Source organism: Pleurodeles waltl, chromosome 4_2 (genome assembly GCF_031143425.1).
Source record: "Pleurodeles waltl isolate 20211129_DDA chromosome 4_2, aPleWal1.hap1.20221129, whole genome shotgun sequence".
Classification (NCBI taxonomy): Eukaryota; Metazoa; Chordata; class Amphibia; order Caudata; family Salamandridae; genus Pleurodeles; species Pleurodeles waltl.
The window spans coordinates 957,402,086-957,419,458 of NC_090443.1; the positions used below are offsets into that span (position 1 = coordinate 957,402,086).

Here is a 17,373-nt window from a genome sequence, read left to right on the forward strand (position 1 = left end):
ACTCAAAATAGCAGCTACTTAGAAGGTTTTAGGTGGAATTACAAATTGGAACTTCCCTTCAGAGGCCTGGTAAACTAACCAAGGTAGAACTCATGAACACTAAAGAAATATCACACGGAGTAACTAATTAAACGTCATCTGCTCCTGCCAACTAAGTGGTATTATGCGGCCATTTGTGCATCATCAGCCTTTAGTTCTAAAAACAGAAACGTTTCTATAAAGGCCTTCTGGAAAACAAAGCTGTTTCACAATATAACGGTAAAGCCTACAGGCTTTGCCAAGCCATTGAAAATGTAAACTGAGTGGGCCTTTTGGCTTCATCACCACATTTAAAAATCATAATTGGGTTTAACACGAAAATGAATATGACCATGAGGTCTTTGCTAAGACACCGCTAGCCAAAAATTCTCAAAGACTCAAAGTGTACACCGACATGAACCTTAAATCACTATCTAGCTAGATAAAGCATTTTCAAGTGACATACCAATAAAATGGGCGTGTATTAAAGCCCCTCTTGTGGCATTTGTCAGAGATTTCACACTGTAAAACCCTTTTTTACAGTCTTTGTCACATAGGTAAATATATAAAGTCCCTACCTATGTTATCTGACCTGGAGTTCAGGGTTAAAAGCCTTCCTATGTGTTCCACATGTAAAAACACTTTCAGTTGTATTTGTCTGAGTTCATAATGTAATAATCCTTCCAAATATATCAGAGAATTTACTTTAAAAAAAAACTGCCTATAGTGTATGTCACAGTTCACAATGTAAATCCCGTTTCTAGTACGTTTGTCAGTGTTCACATTGTACAACACCTTACAATTGCATTTGTCTAAAGTTCACACTCTATAATCCCTTACAGTTGCATGTGTCCAGCATTCAAAATGTAAACCCCTTCCTATTGCATATGTCACACTTTTCACAGTGCAAAACACTTTTCTACGGCATGTGGCAAGTAATCCAGAGTAAAAACCCTTTCTATTTCATTCATCAGGCAGTCCACAGTATAAAGCTACTTCCTGTGGCGATTGGCAAGGAGTTTGCAATGTTAAACCCCATTCTGATGTATATCAGAAATCCAGTTCAGGGGGTCCCAGGCCAATCGACATTACTGGGTCCAATTGTGTCTTTGAATTCTAGTGTCTTGGGGGCTCCAAACCCTTGATCCTCAAGCTGGGGACCAAGGGCATCTTAACATTTGCATCTAATGGTTACTGAGCAGAGCAGCTTCGTGGAGGTGATGTGTGCTAGAAACTCAGAACACAGCCACACAGAACATTTATACTCAGTATATCAATATCCACCTACTGCTTATTAAAAACACACAAAACCCAATACTATTATCAAAGTGACAGGTAGTTACAAGATTTTAGGTGAAATGGCAAATTGGAACCACTCCTACTGACGCCTTGCAGGCTATCCAGGGCGCAAAAATCACATACTGTAAAGAAATATTGCAGGAGGCAACTAAACCCTGTAAATGTAGTCTGCTCCCGCATCTGTGGGGTACCGTGTCTCAATTTGTGCATTAGCGGGCTCCAATCATAAACCAGCAATGGTTACGTATTTGGCCTGCTGAACTATATGAGGCTTTTCACAATCAAAAATGTCAAGTCTACAGACTTTGTCAAGTCATTCATTGTGTAAAACGAGAGGCATTTTGTGTTTTACACTACATTTAATAATCAATAAAGCAAGCCTGTTGGGTTGAACATTAAAAATGACCATGGTATCTCTGTCCAGACAGACCCATCAAACAATGTAGGCAGATTCAAAGTATATATTGGCATGAACCTTATGTCACCCTTAAAAGCAGTAAACATTTACTCTGGCCAGAACTTAAGAAGGGTCTGTGTAAAAAAAAAAAAAAAAAAAAAAAAGAAAACCTTTCCCTCTGCATTTGACAGAGATTTACCAATGAAAAAAACATTGCAATTGTAAACAGTACAAATGTAAAACCTTTTTCTATGGTGTGTGTCATGGAGTTCACAATGTAAAACCTCATCCTATCGCAGCTCTCCGGGGGTTCACAATATAAAGCCCCTTCCTATCGCATTTGTCAGAGAGTTCACTATGTGAACCCACTTCATACGGTTTTTGGCAAGCAGTTCACTGTAAATCCCTCCCTAAAATCAGGGCCACTGGAATTATGCAACTGTGCGACCGCAGCTTTTTTGCATAACTATGAATTTGCTGAACTTGCCATTTAATCAATCATCTGCGGCATAATCAGCAGAGTTTAACCAAAAATGAGTTTTTTGTAGCTCAAACAGTTCAAAAGTTACTACAAATGCAGCATGAAGTGCTGTTGCTCTGTGGAAGGCCCTGTGCAAGGGTGGTCTAGTCACATTTCCGTAGCTTATTGCTAAATTTGAAAGCTAAGCTACTACTAATGATATGCAACTTATGCCCAGTGTTAACAAGTGTCAAAATAACAAAATAATGAAGCATTACTATCACAAAATGTGTTGCGTTATGTCCCATAATGTGCCTTTTCGTGCTGTATAGCTTAGTCACCCTGCTGCATAATTTGTGGCCCGCCCCAGCTGCATAATTCCAGTGGCCCTCCCTATAATACTAGGCAGAGTTTTCACAATATGAAACCTCTTCCTGCTGTATTGGTGACAGGGTTACACCATGCAAAGCCCCTTCTTACTGTGTTTGACTTGAGGTCTACGCTACCAATGTCCCTAACAGTTATGAGTAATAAAAGAATTTCTGCGGCAGACTAATGTCAATATTTCAATCAAATGTCTGCGGAGAAGATCAACATGTGGGCTGAGCCACAGCCCCTCATTGCTTCTGCTTGAAGTGCATTTTCTAGTGATTACCTAAGCCTTGCACAGAGCTCCTCTATCAATCCAGGTCCTAAAAACCAACAAATGTGAAAAAACATTGTCACACCCTTGCCTCCTAAGATAACCTGTGGAAATTGGTGCTAGAAAATTTCTTACTTTAGGCTTTAACTCAATGTAAGGATGATACATCCAAAAAGACCTGCTGACTTTTACATATGCTTATCGCAATAACTAATCAAGGTCTAATGCCTTTGTTGTAACAGATCAGAGCTATTGTATCCGACACAAAATCCCAATCAATGGATCAGTCTTACTGCTTTGATTCATTGGCTTGTCACCATAACCAACTCAGGCCGTCGTACAAACAGTGGTATTCAAGCACTCTTTCAGCGGAAGCACACACATTCTGTGTAAACAACTCCAGTAAAAAGAAAGATTAACATGCTGGCGGAGAAGTAGGCCCTCTGTGCAGTGCTTCGAAGTTACGTTTCTGTTGATCACATCAAGTACACCACCAGCCACAGCCACGCCCATCAAGCCAGACCTAAAAAACATGCTGGGCGGAACTCCCCCCTTTAAAGGACGTGCACCACAGCTTCTGCTGCCCGGTGATGTGGTTGTGTACGAGTGATAGTTGCTAGTGGCTTACTTTAACTGCTGCCCTAAGTGTTTTCTCGTCTTCAGATCCCCCCATCATTGCCCAGGGCAGACACTGTGGCTGCTGGCAGACAGGAAAGCTCAGTCGTTTGACCTGTTGGTCACGGCTACCAGTGACCTCGCTGCTGACCTCTGCCTTTCAACGTTCTGCAGTTCAGAGGTCAGACAGCCGGTCTTGCTGTGAAAGCGGCGGAGCAGGTTCCCGCATGTGCCTCGTGCCTGTGCACCGTCTGCCAAGCCCAGCTCCCAAGATACCTTAGCATTTCATTCCATGGCCATATAAACAATTACAAGTGGGACCTCGCAGGTTCTTTCGATGGCACTACAAACTGCTTTAATTCATTTCCACATTTGCTAATAACTCCTAGGCCAGGGAAGAAGTCCTCGGAACAATAGTGTGTGTTGGGGTGGGGGGCTGGGGAGTCTAAATAGCGTATTTAATTCACCATGACGGCACAAACCGTGACGTCACAATAATTAATGTTAAACCCTTATAATAGCCCCCATTTAAAACTAAACCGGTCTGTTTTACAAACACAAGCATGGTGTATAACCACAAAGAAACAAGAAGAATACATTTTTTGTTTGTTTCACTTTTTTGCAAATCACATGTAGGTTTTCCTCGTCTCAGTTTGTAATACTCTCGGGAATTGCGTAAAAGGACACTATTGCCAAAGAGACCCTGTGGAACTTGGCATTATATCTTCGAACTGCGCCCAGAGAGTAAACAGGATGTTCACTTAAGGATAAAAGACCCCATCTCTCCCCCGCCCCCCCCTCACACAAAGTGAATGCTCCAGGTGGGAAGGGGTTTGAAAACGCCCGGAGGCCGCGGCTCACACTTACAATATTTGTAGAAGAAAGCATCTGCAGTGGTGGGGCCCAGGGTGACACCTCTCAGCCTCATTTTGCCTCGGGGAAAGAGATTGCAGGCGCTCTATAAAACTGAGTTGGGGAGTACTCCGTTTAGCCACGCCCACACCAGACTTGTGCCCTGCCCTAGGCACAGCAGCAAACACTCCCCTGGTTTTCGCCGTGGCTGCTGCAATGGGACAAATCTGGGCGACTCTGTCGGAATGCAAGGGGGGGGGGAACTCTTTCAGAGTCAAAGGGCGGCTGCAAACTGGTACATGACGTTTAGGGGCACAAGGCGGCTAGATTTAAATGTAGCTGCAGATATTCAGGCCTGTTAAAAAAAAAAATTATAATCATGTCCGACCATGAGATTGTCTAGGGGGAGAAGTCAGATGAGAGAGGGAAAGGGCTGGTGCGGGCCCCTCTCCTCGCGCCACGGGCAGCAGCCCCGCTCCCGGGAGATTCCACTGATTTTAATGGGACATAAAACCTAGAAATCACCTGGCTTGTGTTAAAACATTTAGCCGATGGCCCAAGGACCTGTCCTCGTCCTCTCCTGATAAGACGTACAATGGCGGCGGTGTGTTACAAGGCTGTCACCGCCAGGGCCACAGGTTCGACCTGACCCTGCGCAGCTCCCACCGGACCCTACAACCCCTTCTCTTCTGCGTATCCGCCAGCGCTCTCTGGAGACCGCACGTTGGCGCTTTAGAACATGCCCGAAGTATGTTGACTTGACAAGAGTCAGGTGGTCTCAGCCCGACGCAGGAGGGTCCGCAATGCATCCTGGGTATTACAGGGCTGCCCATGGTGAGAACAATGTCATCACTTGCGCAGATGTTAAGAAGTAATTGGCTGTAGATAGCTCGCTCCCTTCACTCCTCAGCTTTTGAAGCACAGACCGGGCACGGAGCCGAGTGCACGTGCCACTAGGGCCGAGAATGAATGTGCAAAGCCCCGATGGGGCAAGTTTTAATAAGCTGATTTGTGGCAGGCAAAAAATTCAGAATTGTTCTCACTCCTCTCGTTTTGGCAGGCAAGGGAACTGGGAGACAGGGAGATAAAGTCACTTACCAGGCAAGGATCACACAATGCGTTCACACGGGTGAGCGGAGATCTCAGCTGCTCCACGCCAGGTCTGAATGGCATGTCTATTTCTCTTGTTTATGTGTGTTCTACCATTGGCCGTTCCGCACATACAAAGGAGAAGCAAAACTACAGGTACCATGATGCAAAGGGGCAAAGCAGGACAGGCAGTCCGAGTCCATATGAGAAGATAAGCCGAGATCTGGCGGAAGTAAACAACCCACACACAAAAAATCGCCGAGCGTGTGCAACAAGCGACCAGGAAAAAAATAGCAGACGTTACGGTGCGATAAGAGTGCTAGCACGCGGAATACACGTGTAAACAAAGTTTTCAGAAGTGCAACAGCATGTAACCCAGGTTGTACTCACACCCCCACTCTACCCTCGCCACGTGCAAGACCTGTGTGGAGGCAAACACACACGTAAACAGGCAACCGAGCTACCACTGACCCCCGGAAACATAAAACCCCACAAGTTCCGCACACCCGCTCCTCGGATGTTACTCACCCGGGCTGGAAGTCGGCGGCAGGCATGAACACGTGGGCTCTGTGCTGCTGCGGGCCGCCCTCCATGACAAAGGGACTTTAAAAACCACTTCTCCGCGAAGAGCTGCCTGCAGCCCTGTGATGATGCTGTGTGTGTGCGCAGGGAGGGCCGGGCTCCCAGCCTGCCCCGGGGCAGAGGGGCAGATAGCACCGCCGCCCCGGGGGCGCCTGGGCAAACAAAACCTGCTCGCAAGTGGCTGCCACGCACACGGCGCCCAGCTCACTGCAGCAGCGGATCACATGTGTGCGGCAGGAGCAACGCATCCAGCTGACATCTGACTGGAAACAGAGAACAGTCCACGTCTGAAGTCTACAAGTCCGATAACGGGACTCAGGCACTGCCAAGAGCCGTGTTGGGCCAGGATCACACACTGACGCAAAGCAGGGGGAGCCGGAATTAGAATCCAGGACCCAAGTGGTCTACTCGGCCACTAGGAGACACCTCCTCCCGCCGGTGCAAGGAGATCCTTTAAGAACAGTAATTATTTAACCATGCATTTACTTCTATGGCGCTATTAACACCGAGCTCACGGCGATCGATTCATAAAAGCAGACACTACAACCCTGGCAAAATGAATTAAGAGTGACGAGTCATCGAGAGTCTCATCAGGGGCAGTGGGCGCTATATAAATAGCCTGCACACAATTTATATATCATGTGTACACCCAAAAATGCATATCCACTTCGCAGCGCTATGTGCATTTCAGGGAGAATTGTTCGACATGGTGTCCACAACCCAGGCACTCGCGCACCTCTGGCCCTTCCGTGGCCCCTGCTGCCATAGTCACCCCGAGTCTCCAATCAGGAGAAAGAAAAAGCCGCAGGTTATGTGAATGTGCCCACAAGCAGGCGCCCTGCCACGCGGGAATCAAATGGTACATTTCAGAATTGGAATTGGCAAAAAATGATGTTGCAGAAACCCACAAATTGAAGCCTAAGAGCTGGCATCAGAGAGGGGGCGGCGTCACGAGACTCGGAATCTGACCGTCAACTTGTATTTTTACTTTTAAAAAACCCTGCCACAAAGAATCTGTCAATAATGTCACATGGATTAGTAAATCTGCCCTGGCCCACTTGATTATAGCAAACAGGCTTCATTGTAATTTAACATATAGCGTTATGGCATCTACTGCGCAGGGTTTTGTATACCGAGCAACATATGTGGTGCACGAGGGCAAGATAATTCTGGAGTTCAATGCAAGTGCTGGGGAGATCTGCCTGCAATGTAATCACAGCTCTGACTCATCCTAAAATCAAATACAGTGTTAGTGTGCCCGCTAGAAAGGGCAGCATGTGGCAGGCAGGTCAGAGATTTGTGTTTCACGCAGACAGCTCGGTGTGTGACTGCCTGCTGCAGAAATCCCGGTGTGATGCAAGATACGATTCTTCTAATATAGCTTGCTTAGTTATGAAATGGTATCAATGCCTTTCCTGCAAACCGTAAAGCATAACCTGAGAGCTCTTTTTTCACTCCCAATCCATGCTCTTGCAGTACTTGAACATTACTCTGTTCAGCTTTCTCCCCGACTTCTCGATTCAATCAATCAATCAATCAATCAAGGCTCTTATGAAGCAGGACAACTCACCTGTAAGGGTCTCAAGGCGCTGAGTGGGCTGTGTTCTTGCTCCCCTTTATTCAAACCTAGGTACCAATTCAAGCCACGTGTGGTACCCCAGCTGCTGGCCACCCCCATCATATCCTCCTTCACGTCAGGCAGTAGATGCCACTCTGCCCAGTGTGAACAAGTTACTGCTCCTAGATGTAACACCAAGACGGTCGGCTTGAAATAGTTTGTCAGTTTAGCGACCACTATTGGCACCAACTGTGTACATTTCATCCCATGGCCTTCTGAAGCACATCATCTCAGTGCCAACCAGCAGTAGCCCTTTGGACCGGTCTCTTGTCCGTTCATCGCTGCCCCCATTAGTCCAACTGTCCACCTGCCCTCTGTGCAACTTGTTGGGATGCAATTGTCGAGTGAGGAAGTCTGCTGATTCAGAACCCATCGGTCTAATGCAAGCCCTCAAGCATTAGATTCCCCTGCCACCCTTCAAATATTGTCACCCTACATGCCGCACCTGGGCTGCTATAGTAACTACCTGTATTGTGAACATAAAGGTTCCAAAGTGCAATGATAGAAGCCATGCTCTCCCTATACATCTGAGTGACTTTGTTGAACTGGTACTTAAGCAAGCCATCATGTTGGAGTAGCGAGGGGCCTTCAGATGGCCCGATACCCAGGTAGGCGTTTAGAAGATACACTAGGCAGTAACTCAGGTCTGAAAGACAATCTGAGGGGACTTGTCGGATGCTAAGGCTTTTGAGGCAGCCGCAAGCCCACCCACTCTGTGTCACCAAGGAATGCTAATGCAAGTGCTGCCTTAACATTACCACTTTGAAAGTGAAATGGCATTCCAGCGGTAGCACTCTAATGCACTCAACCACCCTTGTGAATCAAGGAGGGGTCCTTGAGGCACCACCACGGTGCTGTTCTCGTGTATGGGTTCCTTGTGGGATCTGCACCTCTCTCCTGTTTGGCGAAGTGAACAACTGCTGCCAGATGAGCCTGCGCTCAGGACTTGCTCTTTTCCCCTTAATCTGCCCAGTGAATGAACCTCTTCACTGTAATCTGTTTGTGGCCTGTCAGTCCAAAACCCGCCATTCTCGAGATTTGCCTCACCATTAGCAAATTAGCGGCTGTTCTGGGAGTCAATGCAATCTCGGCTAAGATGTTCTGGACAGTCATACCAGATTCTAAAGATCCAGGGGGAACAGTGTCATCTGTCAAGCAGCATGGGCTGCTAGCCTGAATGTCTCCCTCTGCACCCGAGACAGTGCTTTAGCGGTGGTTTACCATCTCGGATATGCGCCTTACCCTTAGTTCAACATCTGACCATGGCTGGCACCTTACCAGCTGCCTCAACCTATGTATTCCAAGGCACCTGGGAAATGAAGAAGCCATATAGAATACACAGTTCCATAATACATCATTCAAACAAGCCATTCTATGAATTAACAGGTGCTATTTTCTGTATCATCCCTTTATCATCACAACCTAAGAAATGATCAAGTAAATAGCCCCTGCTACATGACAGAATTATTTGAATAATTCCTTATGGAACTGTGCTTTCTATACCACTGCCTCAAGAGGCAGAGTACCTTAGGGTACTTTTGCGTCCCACTCCTAATCATACATTTGTGAAACAGTGGCTCATTCTGGTCTCATTTAACATCGATGTATCAAACTTATCAGAAAAAAGTGATTTGGCTCAACAAAGTCAAAGAGATTTTAGCAGATGACTAAAAGTGATTTGGCTCAACACAACCAAAGTGATTGACTCAAAGCACAAGAATCCCGCTAATAATGCACAGTACCAAACCACAGATCCAATTATTGAATCCACACAAGAGTCAAGAGAAGAGACAAAAAAGGTGCTGATTGTCCCAAGTGATCACCTACTACACAACCAATAGAGAGAAGTGCTGGTGTATGTGTAGGAATAAACAATATTAATCCTTAAAGATCAAAGAGCACAACAGTATTAATCAAACTGCCTCAATCAATGAGCCTACCCACAGTCTGTTTTACTACCAATTATGTTTCGACCCTGGTAATAATTTTCAAGGTCATAATCAGGACAAAATTACCCCTGAACAAATAAATAGGAATGGTTTAAGTATATAGGAGTGTAAAGAGGGCTCAAGGTAGGAATGCATAAGGAAGAATAAAGTCACAACTTGTTTTGAGAGTTAATCCTAGTGTGGACGAGTCACATTCATAATCATCGAGCTAATTAAAAAAAAGAAAACTATTGTCCTAGTTTATGAGTTCCATTGAACTCTAATGGTTCAGAGGCATGCATACCCAGCATGCAGACAAGCAGGAAAATGGACTCGCTGCACGATGCATCCAAGAATCAAGGAAAATAATCAATATTGAATTAATACTGAGACAATCGTAAACAACGAGGGAGCAGTAAATGAAAATGCACCATCTTTAAAGTTTAAAAAGGTTATCACAACCATGGCAGCATATTCAGCTCGATTTGTTTTCCGCTAGGGAAAGTGTCCCGGTGAATCTGGAGAGCCTGGGCCTCTGACAGAGAACTCACAACTGTGGAACACATGCACCACTGGGTAGTTCTGAACACAGCAACACCTTTTTGTTCTCGAATCTCTTCTCCCAGGTGTGAGAGGCGACCAGCGGGGCCGTCTGAGATCAGTATGAGATGAAGTGTTCGCCTAGGATCACACAACGATGTCAAGGTTGGGAAGCTGGGATCAGCTTTCAGAGCCACAGTGGTTAATTCAGCCTCTAGACCACATCTCCTCTCACCGAGGCCAGGCATTCCATTAGGAACTCAAATGAATAATTTAACCATGCACATGTTCTATTTGGCAATTACCAGGGAGTGGTGTCCCTGCACTGTACAAGTAACAGAGTGTGCTTTTCATTAAAGCAGACAGCATAACACTGGCAAGAAGAATTCAGGAATAGAGGATGATGAGTCTGCACACGGTTTATGCACGCGCTCAAGCTACGCGGGATCTTTCCTTCCCAGAGCTATGTCCATCTCAGACCCACTTGGGTAATGTAGTAAGTCCTTTTAAGGTGGCATAATTCAGCAGGTCGAAGCACAGCTCAGGAGCGGTAACAGCAGACAGGGTACCAACACTTGAGGCTCTCTGAAGATTGATCTGAATGCTTCGTTTCTAGTGCTCGTATTCATCAATAACTCAGAAAAGTAATATAACAACTATTTTGTCTTGGGAAAATAGGGAGGAATAAATCAAGCATTGATTGAATCATTTCGAATTTTCAAAAGGTCGAACATAGAAAAGGCAGGAAGCTACTTTTTTGTAAGACTATAGAGAAGTCCTTCTGGAGAAACCAGGGTCCACATCAGGATGCCACAGAATAATAAAAGAACAAAAACCCAAATTACAGAAATTTGGGAAAGGCTACATAGACGTTTGTGCCAGTGTCCAAACATAGGCTTTAGGATTGCCAAAGAAGTAGTAATAGGCAAAATTCAGTGGAGGATGGTAACTCAGGCTGAATAAGACCTAGTAACTGAATAGGAAATCAATAACTGCACTACGTGTAATCTGCTTTTTTCAAAGCTAAGGGTATCTGCATCCTTACCTAGGCCTAAGGTAAGGAATGTTTCTAGCCCTCAGATTATCAGTCTTAAACCAAAGAATAAAAGGGAACAGATGGCGCATGGCTAATCAACAATGCGGGTTGTACTCTCTCAAAATGCATAATTGCACGATGAGCCTTGGTGGAGCCATCTCTTCATAGAGGCATTAAGACCAAACACTGCAGAAGAGCTGTGTCCTGGTCACGCTCAGAGGTGTGAATAACAGACGCCAATGATTTGTTAGAAATTCCTGCCAAAGATCTTGTATTATTCATGGAGAATCTGAAAAAAGAATGAGAGCCTCCAAGAGTGAAACACTTCTTTCTTTATAGACCCAAGAGGTGTATCTAAGACCTTATTTCTGGTAACCTTTAACACACTGCGTGAGTGGTAGCAAGACAGAAACAAGTCCTTGGATCTGGGCATTTGTTTAACTGTGGGCCTAGCCAGAGCCCTCTACCATGCTTTTCTTTATGGGCTCATTCGCATCAGGTGGAGGTAAGAACTCTGGACCCTTTACCTGGTTCCAGCCTAGGTGTCCTCCACGAAAACAAATCAACAGCAAAATCAGCACCGTTAACAGGTCCTCCCAGTTAGCATTATTCCGTTCTCATAAAACAGAATGTCGTGCTCATGAATTGATGCCCTGGTTCAAGTTTGCACGATAGAGGTGAACGCTTTCTGTGCTGGTGTGCCAGGGCGTCAGGTACATCTATAAAGAATCCAAAATGCAGCCATAAATGACCTATATTCCATAGTTTTCAGATAAAAGTTAATTTCCATGAGGTCAAAGCATTCTGAAAGAGGGAAAGAATCTATCCTTTTTCTATTCCAGGTAGTGAAGCCTACAAAGCACTCTACTTTTTCCAAACACCATTACTAACTTTTCCCACTACCTTTAAGACGTCGCTAACAGACCCTGCACCACTGTGGTGCATTCATGTCAAATCCTCACAGTTGACTCCCTCACAAGGGAGCGGAAAGACACCGCTCTGCGTCTCCTTGATGGCATACAACCATCCATTTCCCCTGATGCATCCACTTGATGGCATGGTGCGTAAGAGCTGGGGCATGCCGATGCTCAAACTGGCACAGAACCCTCACTCATTTCACAAAATAGCATAAACCAACCACATTCTGAGGCCAAGAACAAACCTGTGCACTCAGAGTGCAAAGGTTTGAAGCGCAGCACAAATTTATTTTGAGCCACTTTGGTTTCTTCTCAGTTTGGTCTTGACTTATCCCATAAAGTGTAACTGGAATACAGTGTTTTGTCACTGCCGAATGGTCACCTTCTGCACAGTGTGGCCAAGAAACCTGACAGTCCTTTACACTACAAGTCCCCACGCACAAACATAACAGGAATGCATTAAGCAAATGTCGCAGGCATCAGACACAACAGAGATACGCCCTACAGCCACAATCACATGGCTCCCAACATCACTAGCCATCAATATAAGCTACATAAGAGACCCATCCTACAAACTATCACACACACACATTCAAACACAGCAGTGATAAGCCACATAACTAGCTATCAAACTAATTCCAACAGCTTTAGCTAACAGGAGGCGCCTCACAAAAACAAAGTGGAACCCATTTTGAACACCTCAGTCTTGTTGTTCTCAAAATAGTAACCACCAGTTATGATACACAGACATACTTCCTCAAGTTTCATTGCTTCCTGAAGACCATCTCACATACATCAGCACAAAACTGATGCACCGTACATTGCTTCTAGTGGTATTATCCACCAAGACACGCTCCACATTACATGTTTATAACACATCAGCCAGAACAGGCTACTTATACCCAACTAAGCACTCACCAACAGAGAAACCCACGCCACAAACACAAGAAGATATTACACACAACTCAATAGTTTAGACATGTCATATTGTAATAAACTCCATAAACCATGCACAAAAACTAATTGTGGAGCAATGAGCCACTAGGCCTATGCAATCTTTTTTCCACACACACCAATGTAATTCTCTAATTTCAAAGTGAGCCAAATGTGTGACATTATCCTGACTGCACCCGAATCCCCTCACAGGTGGGAAATTTCATATGATTTTGTCTACAGTAGACTGGTCTAACTAGGTATTTTTTGCCTCTAATAAGTCTCCTACTGGTATTTCAGATTATGTTTCTGTGCAAAATATCCCTCACGGAGAAAAGGTATTTGAGATCCTAGAGAAACTTGTTTTTATGTTTTAGGGGGAGCACCCCCCTAAATTGAGTATCCTGCCAACTGGACTCTTCATAAGCATATGGCAAAGATATCTGGCTGTAACTCCCACATACTCTCCCTTACCTGGAAAGTAGAATCTGCTATTGTGGAAGTGTGGATTCAGCCTGTCTGTATCCAAAGAGATTCTGAATAGAGCTGCAGATCCCTCCTCCCTTCCCACAGGGGATGGGGCTTGCTGATTGGCTCTCTGAGTCCCAGGCAACCTGAGCCATCCTCCCACACCTGCTCTGGCACTTTACATTTTGTGGAGGGAACCCCAAGACAGCCACCTCCATTTTGTGAGCCCAGCTTTTACCCTGTACCCTAATTCAGCCCAGTGATCAAGGATTCCTAGGAGACCTATGTAAGGAGCCCCAGACTTTTCTGGGAAATCTTATTTGTTTAAAAGTGTTTTCTACTGCTACCTGTGCCTGTTTACTGTAGACTCTCTGTGTTTCAGGCAGCTTGGCCTTTTAAAGTGCTGTTTTGTAGCTGTGACTGTTTGAAAATTCCCTCCTAGTTTGTGGCAAAAGACTGCATAAAGCCCCCCCTTCTCTTTTAAGTACAAAAGCTACATACACCTCAGTGACTAACCGTAGTGTGTTTAGGAAACTGCTTAATCTGTTTCTGTGATTTAAATTGTGTTTAGAAACTGTCTGCATCACCTGTTTTTGCCTTAAAAAAAGCCACATTTCTGAGTGCCCGACAATCTCCCCCTTACCTGTAAAGTAGTCTCTGCTAACTTGGAAGTGTGGATTCGGCCAGTCTGTATCCACAGAGATTCTGCATAGAGCAGCAGGCAGCTCCCTCCTCCCTTTCCACAGGGACTTCAGTTAACTTGGCCTTTATACAAGTTTCTATTGGTTGTTGCATATGGTGTTATGATAGGTTGTTGGGGTTGGTCTTTCTATTAGCTTAGGGATTACGGTTGGGTTTGTGATTGGTACTAGGGTTGAGATTCCTATTGGTTCCTGGTTTTAGGGTTGGGTTTGTGATTTAGTACTAGGGTTGAGATTCCTATTGGTTCCTGCTTTTTAGGGTTGGGTTTGTGATTGTTACTGCAGTTGAGATTCCTATTGGTTCCTGCTTTTTAGGGTTGGGTTTGTGATTAGTACTAGGGTTGAGATTCCTATTGGTTCCTGGTTTTTAGGGTTGGAGATGTGATTGGCACTAGGGTTGAGACTCCTATTGGTTCCTGGTTTTTAGGGTTGGGGCTGTGATTGGTACTAGGGTTGAGATTCTTATTCGTTTCTGGTTTTAGGGTTGAGGTTGTGATTGGTTGTCAGGATTAGGGGTATGATAGGTGAATGGGGCTGGGTCTCCCATTGGTTGGGGGATTTAAGGTTACAAATCTGGTTGGTTAGGGTTAGGGCTAGGTTTCTATTGGCCAATAAGGGTATTTAAGCCTAGGGCTCTGGGCCATTTAGCCTGGGCGTTGAAGCTAAGGGCAGAGAGGACAAGGGCATTTGCCTGTTCTGGACTGCTCGGGCCTAGGGCTAGAAATGCTGCCCAATTCTCCATGTACCAGAAAGGACCTTACTCCCTACACATCCATCAACATGCAAACACATTATCAGCAAAGACATCCAACTCTTGCATCACAAACTGACCTCATACAGATTGCAATGTCTCATCAACCAACACAAAACCCCATATACCACACCTATACACACACCCACCACAACTACAACAGTTAAACACCTTCATTCCCACAACAAGCACTACTCTGTCCATTCCCTCTAACACAACCGGCCATCACCCATGCAACACAAAACCACATTATACATTACTTTCAGCCATCCAGATACACACTCCCTGTTAATACAAACCAACAGCACTATCCTGTATTTACTCCAGCCAGACCCCCCTTTATCATGACAATACCTAAACCCAGTCTTCCAACACACCATCTACAAACACCCTTCCCCTCTCTTCACCAATTACACACAACCATACAATCCTCACCCACCACTCCACCACACATATTACCTCTTCCAGTCATCACAACTAACACAAACATCCCTGACACACATCCATCCCCTCTGACACACCTCAGACACTCATCTCCAAACACATAAACACCCCCTATAATACTCCAATACCCTCACCAGCACAATTCACATACAAATCCTTCACAGAAAACCACTACATCAATATCCCCTCTCACTATTCCACAAAAACAACACAGACCACACACATCAGCACATCAAAATAACACAAACTTTCATTATACTTTCCATCACACCCATGCCCACCCTCATGACTACACAAAGAATACAAATCCTGACCAACCTTTACCTCTACATTCTCACTCTTCACAAACATCTACCACAAGCACCCCAACACAGCAACATTCATTCACTCGCCTCTCATCCATTGCACAGTTTGGAGCTTTATATTATGATTCACATGCTCCTCCACCACCCCAACCCATACTCCTTCCACACTAAACAAACACAAACAAAATAAACAATCCACTCTTAACAACTTTGCATCCTCTTGTATATTACATAATAAGGCCACCCTACAAAAAAAAGTACACTCTTCAGGTCTCTCTCAGCCACCACATCCACCACTGACGCACACAGTGCCTCCTAAGCCTGCAGGAAGAGGAACATTATTTTGAAAAGCTAAACTATTGTGACCCTCTCACGGTTATCACAACTAACAACACACCTGCTAATATACTGCTCACCTTTCTCCTAAACAAAACATCACCGCCACTAACACACTTTTTCTAAACTGCCTGCTCATAAATGCTCGATCACTCTAAAAAAACAAGCACCACATCTACGACCTGCTCACAGACACACAACCTGAATTGCTATTCATAACAGAATGATGGTTGGGAGATGACATGGCCCCAGTGTTGCATGAAGCCGTTCCTCCGGGCTATCAAACCATTGCACAAAAGTGTATAGGCAAGAGAGGAGGTGGACTAGCTATTATATTGAAACAAGCAAAAAATCTCAGTAAAACAGACAACATTTCCATACAAGGTTGTGAAGCCCTCCTTACTAGCTGCCACCCTACTCCAACTTCCTCCTGTAACTTTCTCCTCCTTTACAGACCTCCAACTAACAACTTAACATTCCCAGACATTTTTGTAGATACAGCCTCAAACCTTATTACATTATACTCAAACCTATTTCTATTAGGCTGAGCTGCCCTTAGGCACCAGGGATTGATGTGTGTGTGTTTTTTGTTTGGGGGTGAAGGGGTACATTACTGTTGGCCATTTCTGCCCCCCTTGGGGGCAGATTGCCCTACTTTTGTAAGGTCCATATGTCCCCAAGGCGGGCCAAAAGCCCAACAGAGACCAGGGAATATTTTTCTTTTGAAAAAAAGAGGGTGCGAGTATGGCCATACCCCCACCCCAAATAAATAGGGACAAAGTTGTTCTGCCCACCGGTGGGCAGATGGGGCAATTACCCCCGATCTACACCCGGTGGTGGAGGCAGAAAGCCTACTAGATGTCAGGGAATAAAATAAAATAAAAATAGTGGTGTGGTGGCTACCAACCAGTGAAAGATACGAGCTGGCGTCCGTCTCTGAGGATGAAATGTTTTGCATGATTTACTGTGCAAAAGAAAGCTAATTGATTTGGGATGTGAGGAGGAACATCAGTATCCAGGTGAATTGGATATTGATATTTCGCAATATAAGTGGACACGCCGTTGAATTCAGGGCTACATACTCACGGCAAGTAAGCACATTGAAAAGAAAGTTATATTTAAGTTGAAACATCTTGTGTTTTTAGGGTGCTACCTGAAAATATAATTTCTGTCCTGATGATGACCCCTTTATGATTGGTTCTGTTTGTGGGGTTGAAACGTTGACAACTTACTGTGGGTTAATGTATGATGAAATAGGTGGCTTCTGGACACCTGGATTAAAGGGGGCCGTTTTGAAGCTTGCCTTAATTTTTAACCACATTGTTTGTATATATTGTATATAGCACTTGGCACAAGTTTGTCACATTATTCACGTTCACTGTGCCGTCACTATAGGAGCACCTGAATAGACTAATGATTGTATTATGTGAAATATTATCTA

At 44.8% G+C, this 17,373-nt stretch overlaps 1 protein-coding gene across 6 annotated transcripts in view; it reads right to left on the bottom strand.

The window, feature by feature from the left end:
* Positions 1-17,373, bottom strand: part of MAST2 (microtubule associated serine/threonine kinase 2) — a 1,054,635-nt gene that overhangs the window by 354,413 nt on the left and 682,849 nt on the right. The window contains exon 1 of one of the 6 annotated variants that reach the window (XM_069232771.1): positions 5,902-6,180. The exons of the other annotated variants lie outside the window; for them this stretch is intronic. Within the exon in view, the coding sequence (XP_069088872.1) occupies positions 5,902-5,966 (65 nt within the window). The 5' untranslated portion in view covers positions 5,967-6,180. Of the gene's footprint in view, positions 1-5,901; positions 6,181-17,373 lie in introns of those variants that run through there. 6 annotated transcript variants of the gene reach the window in all.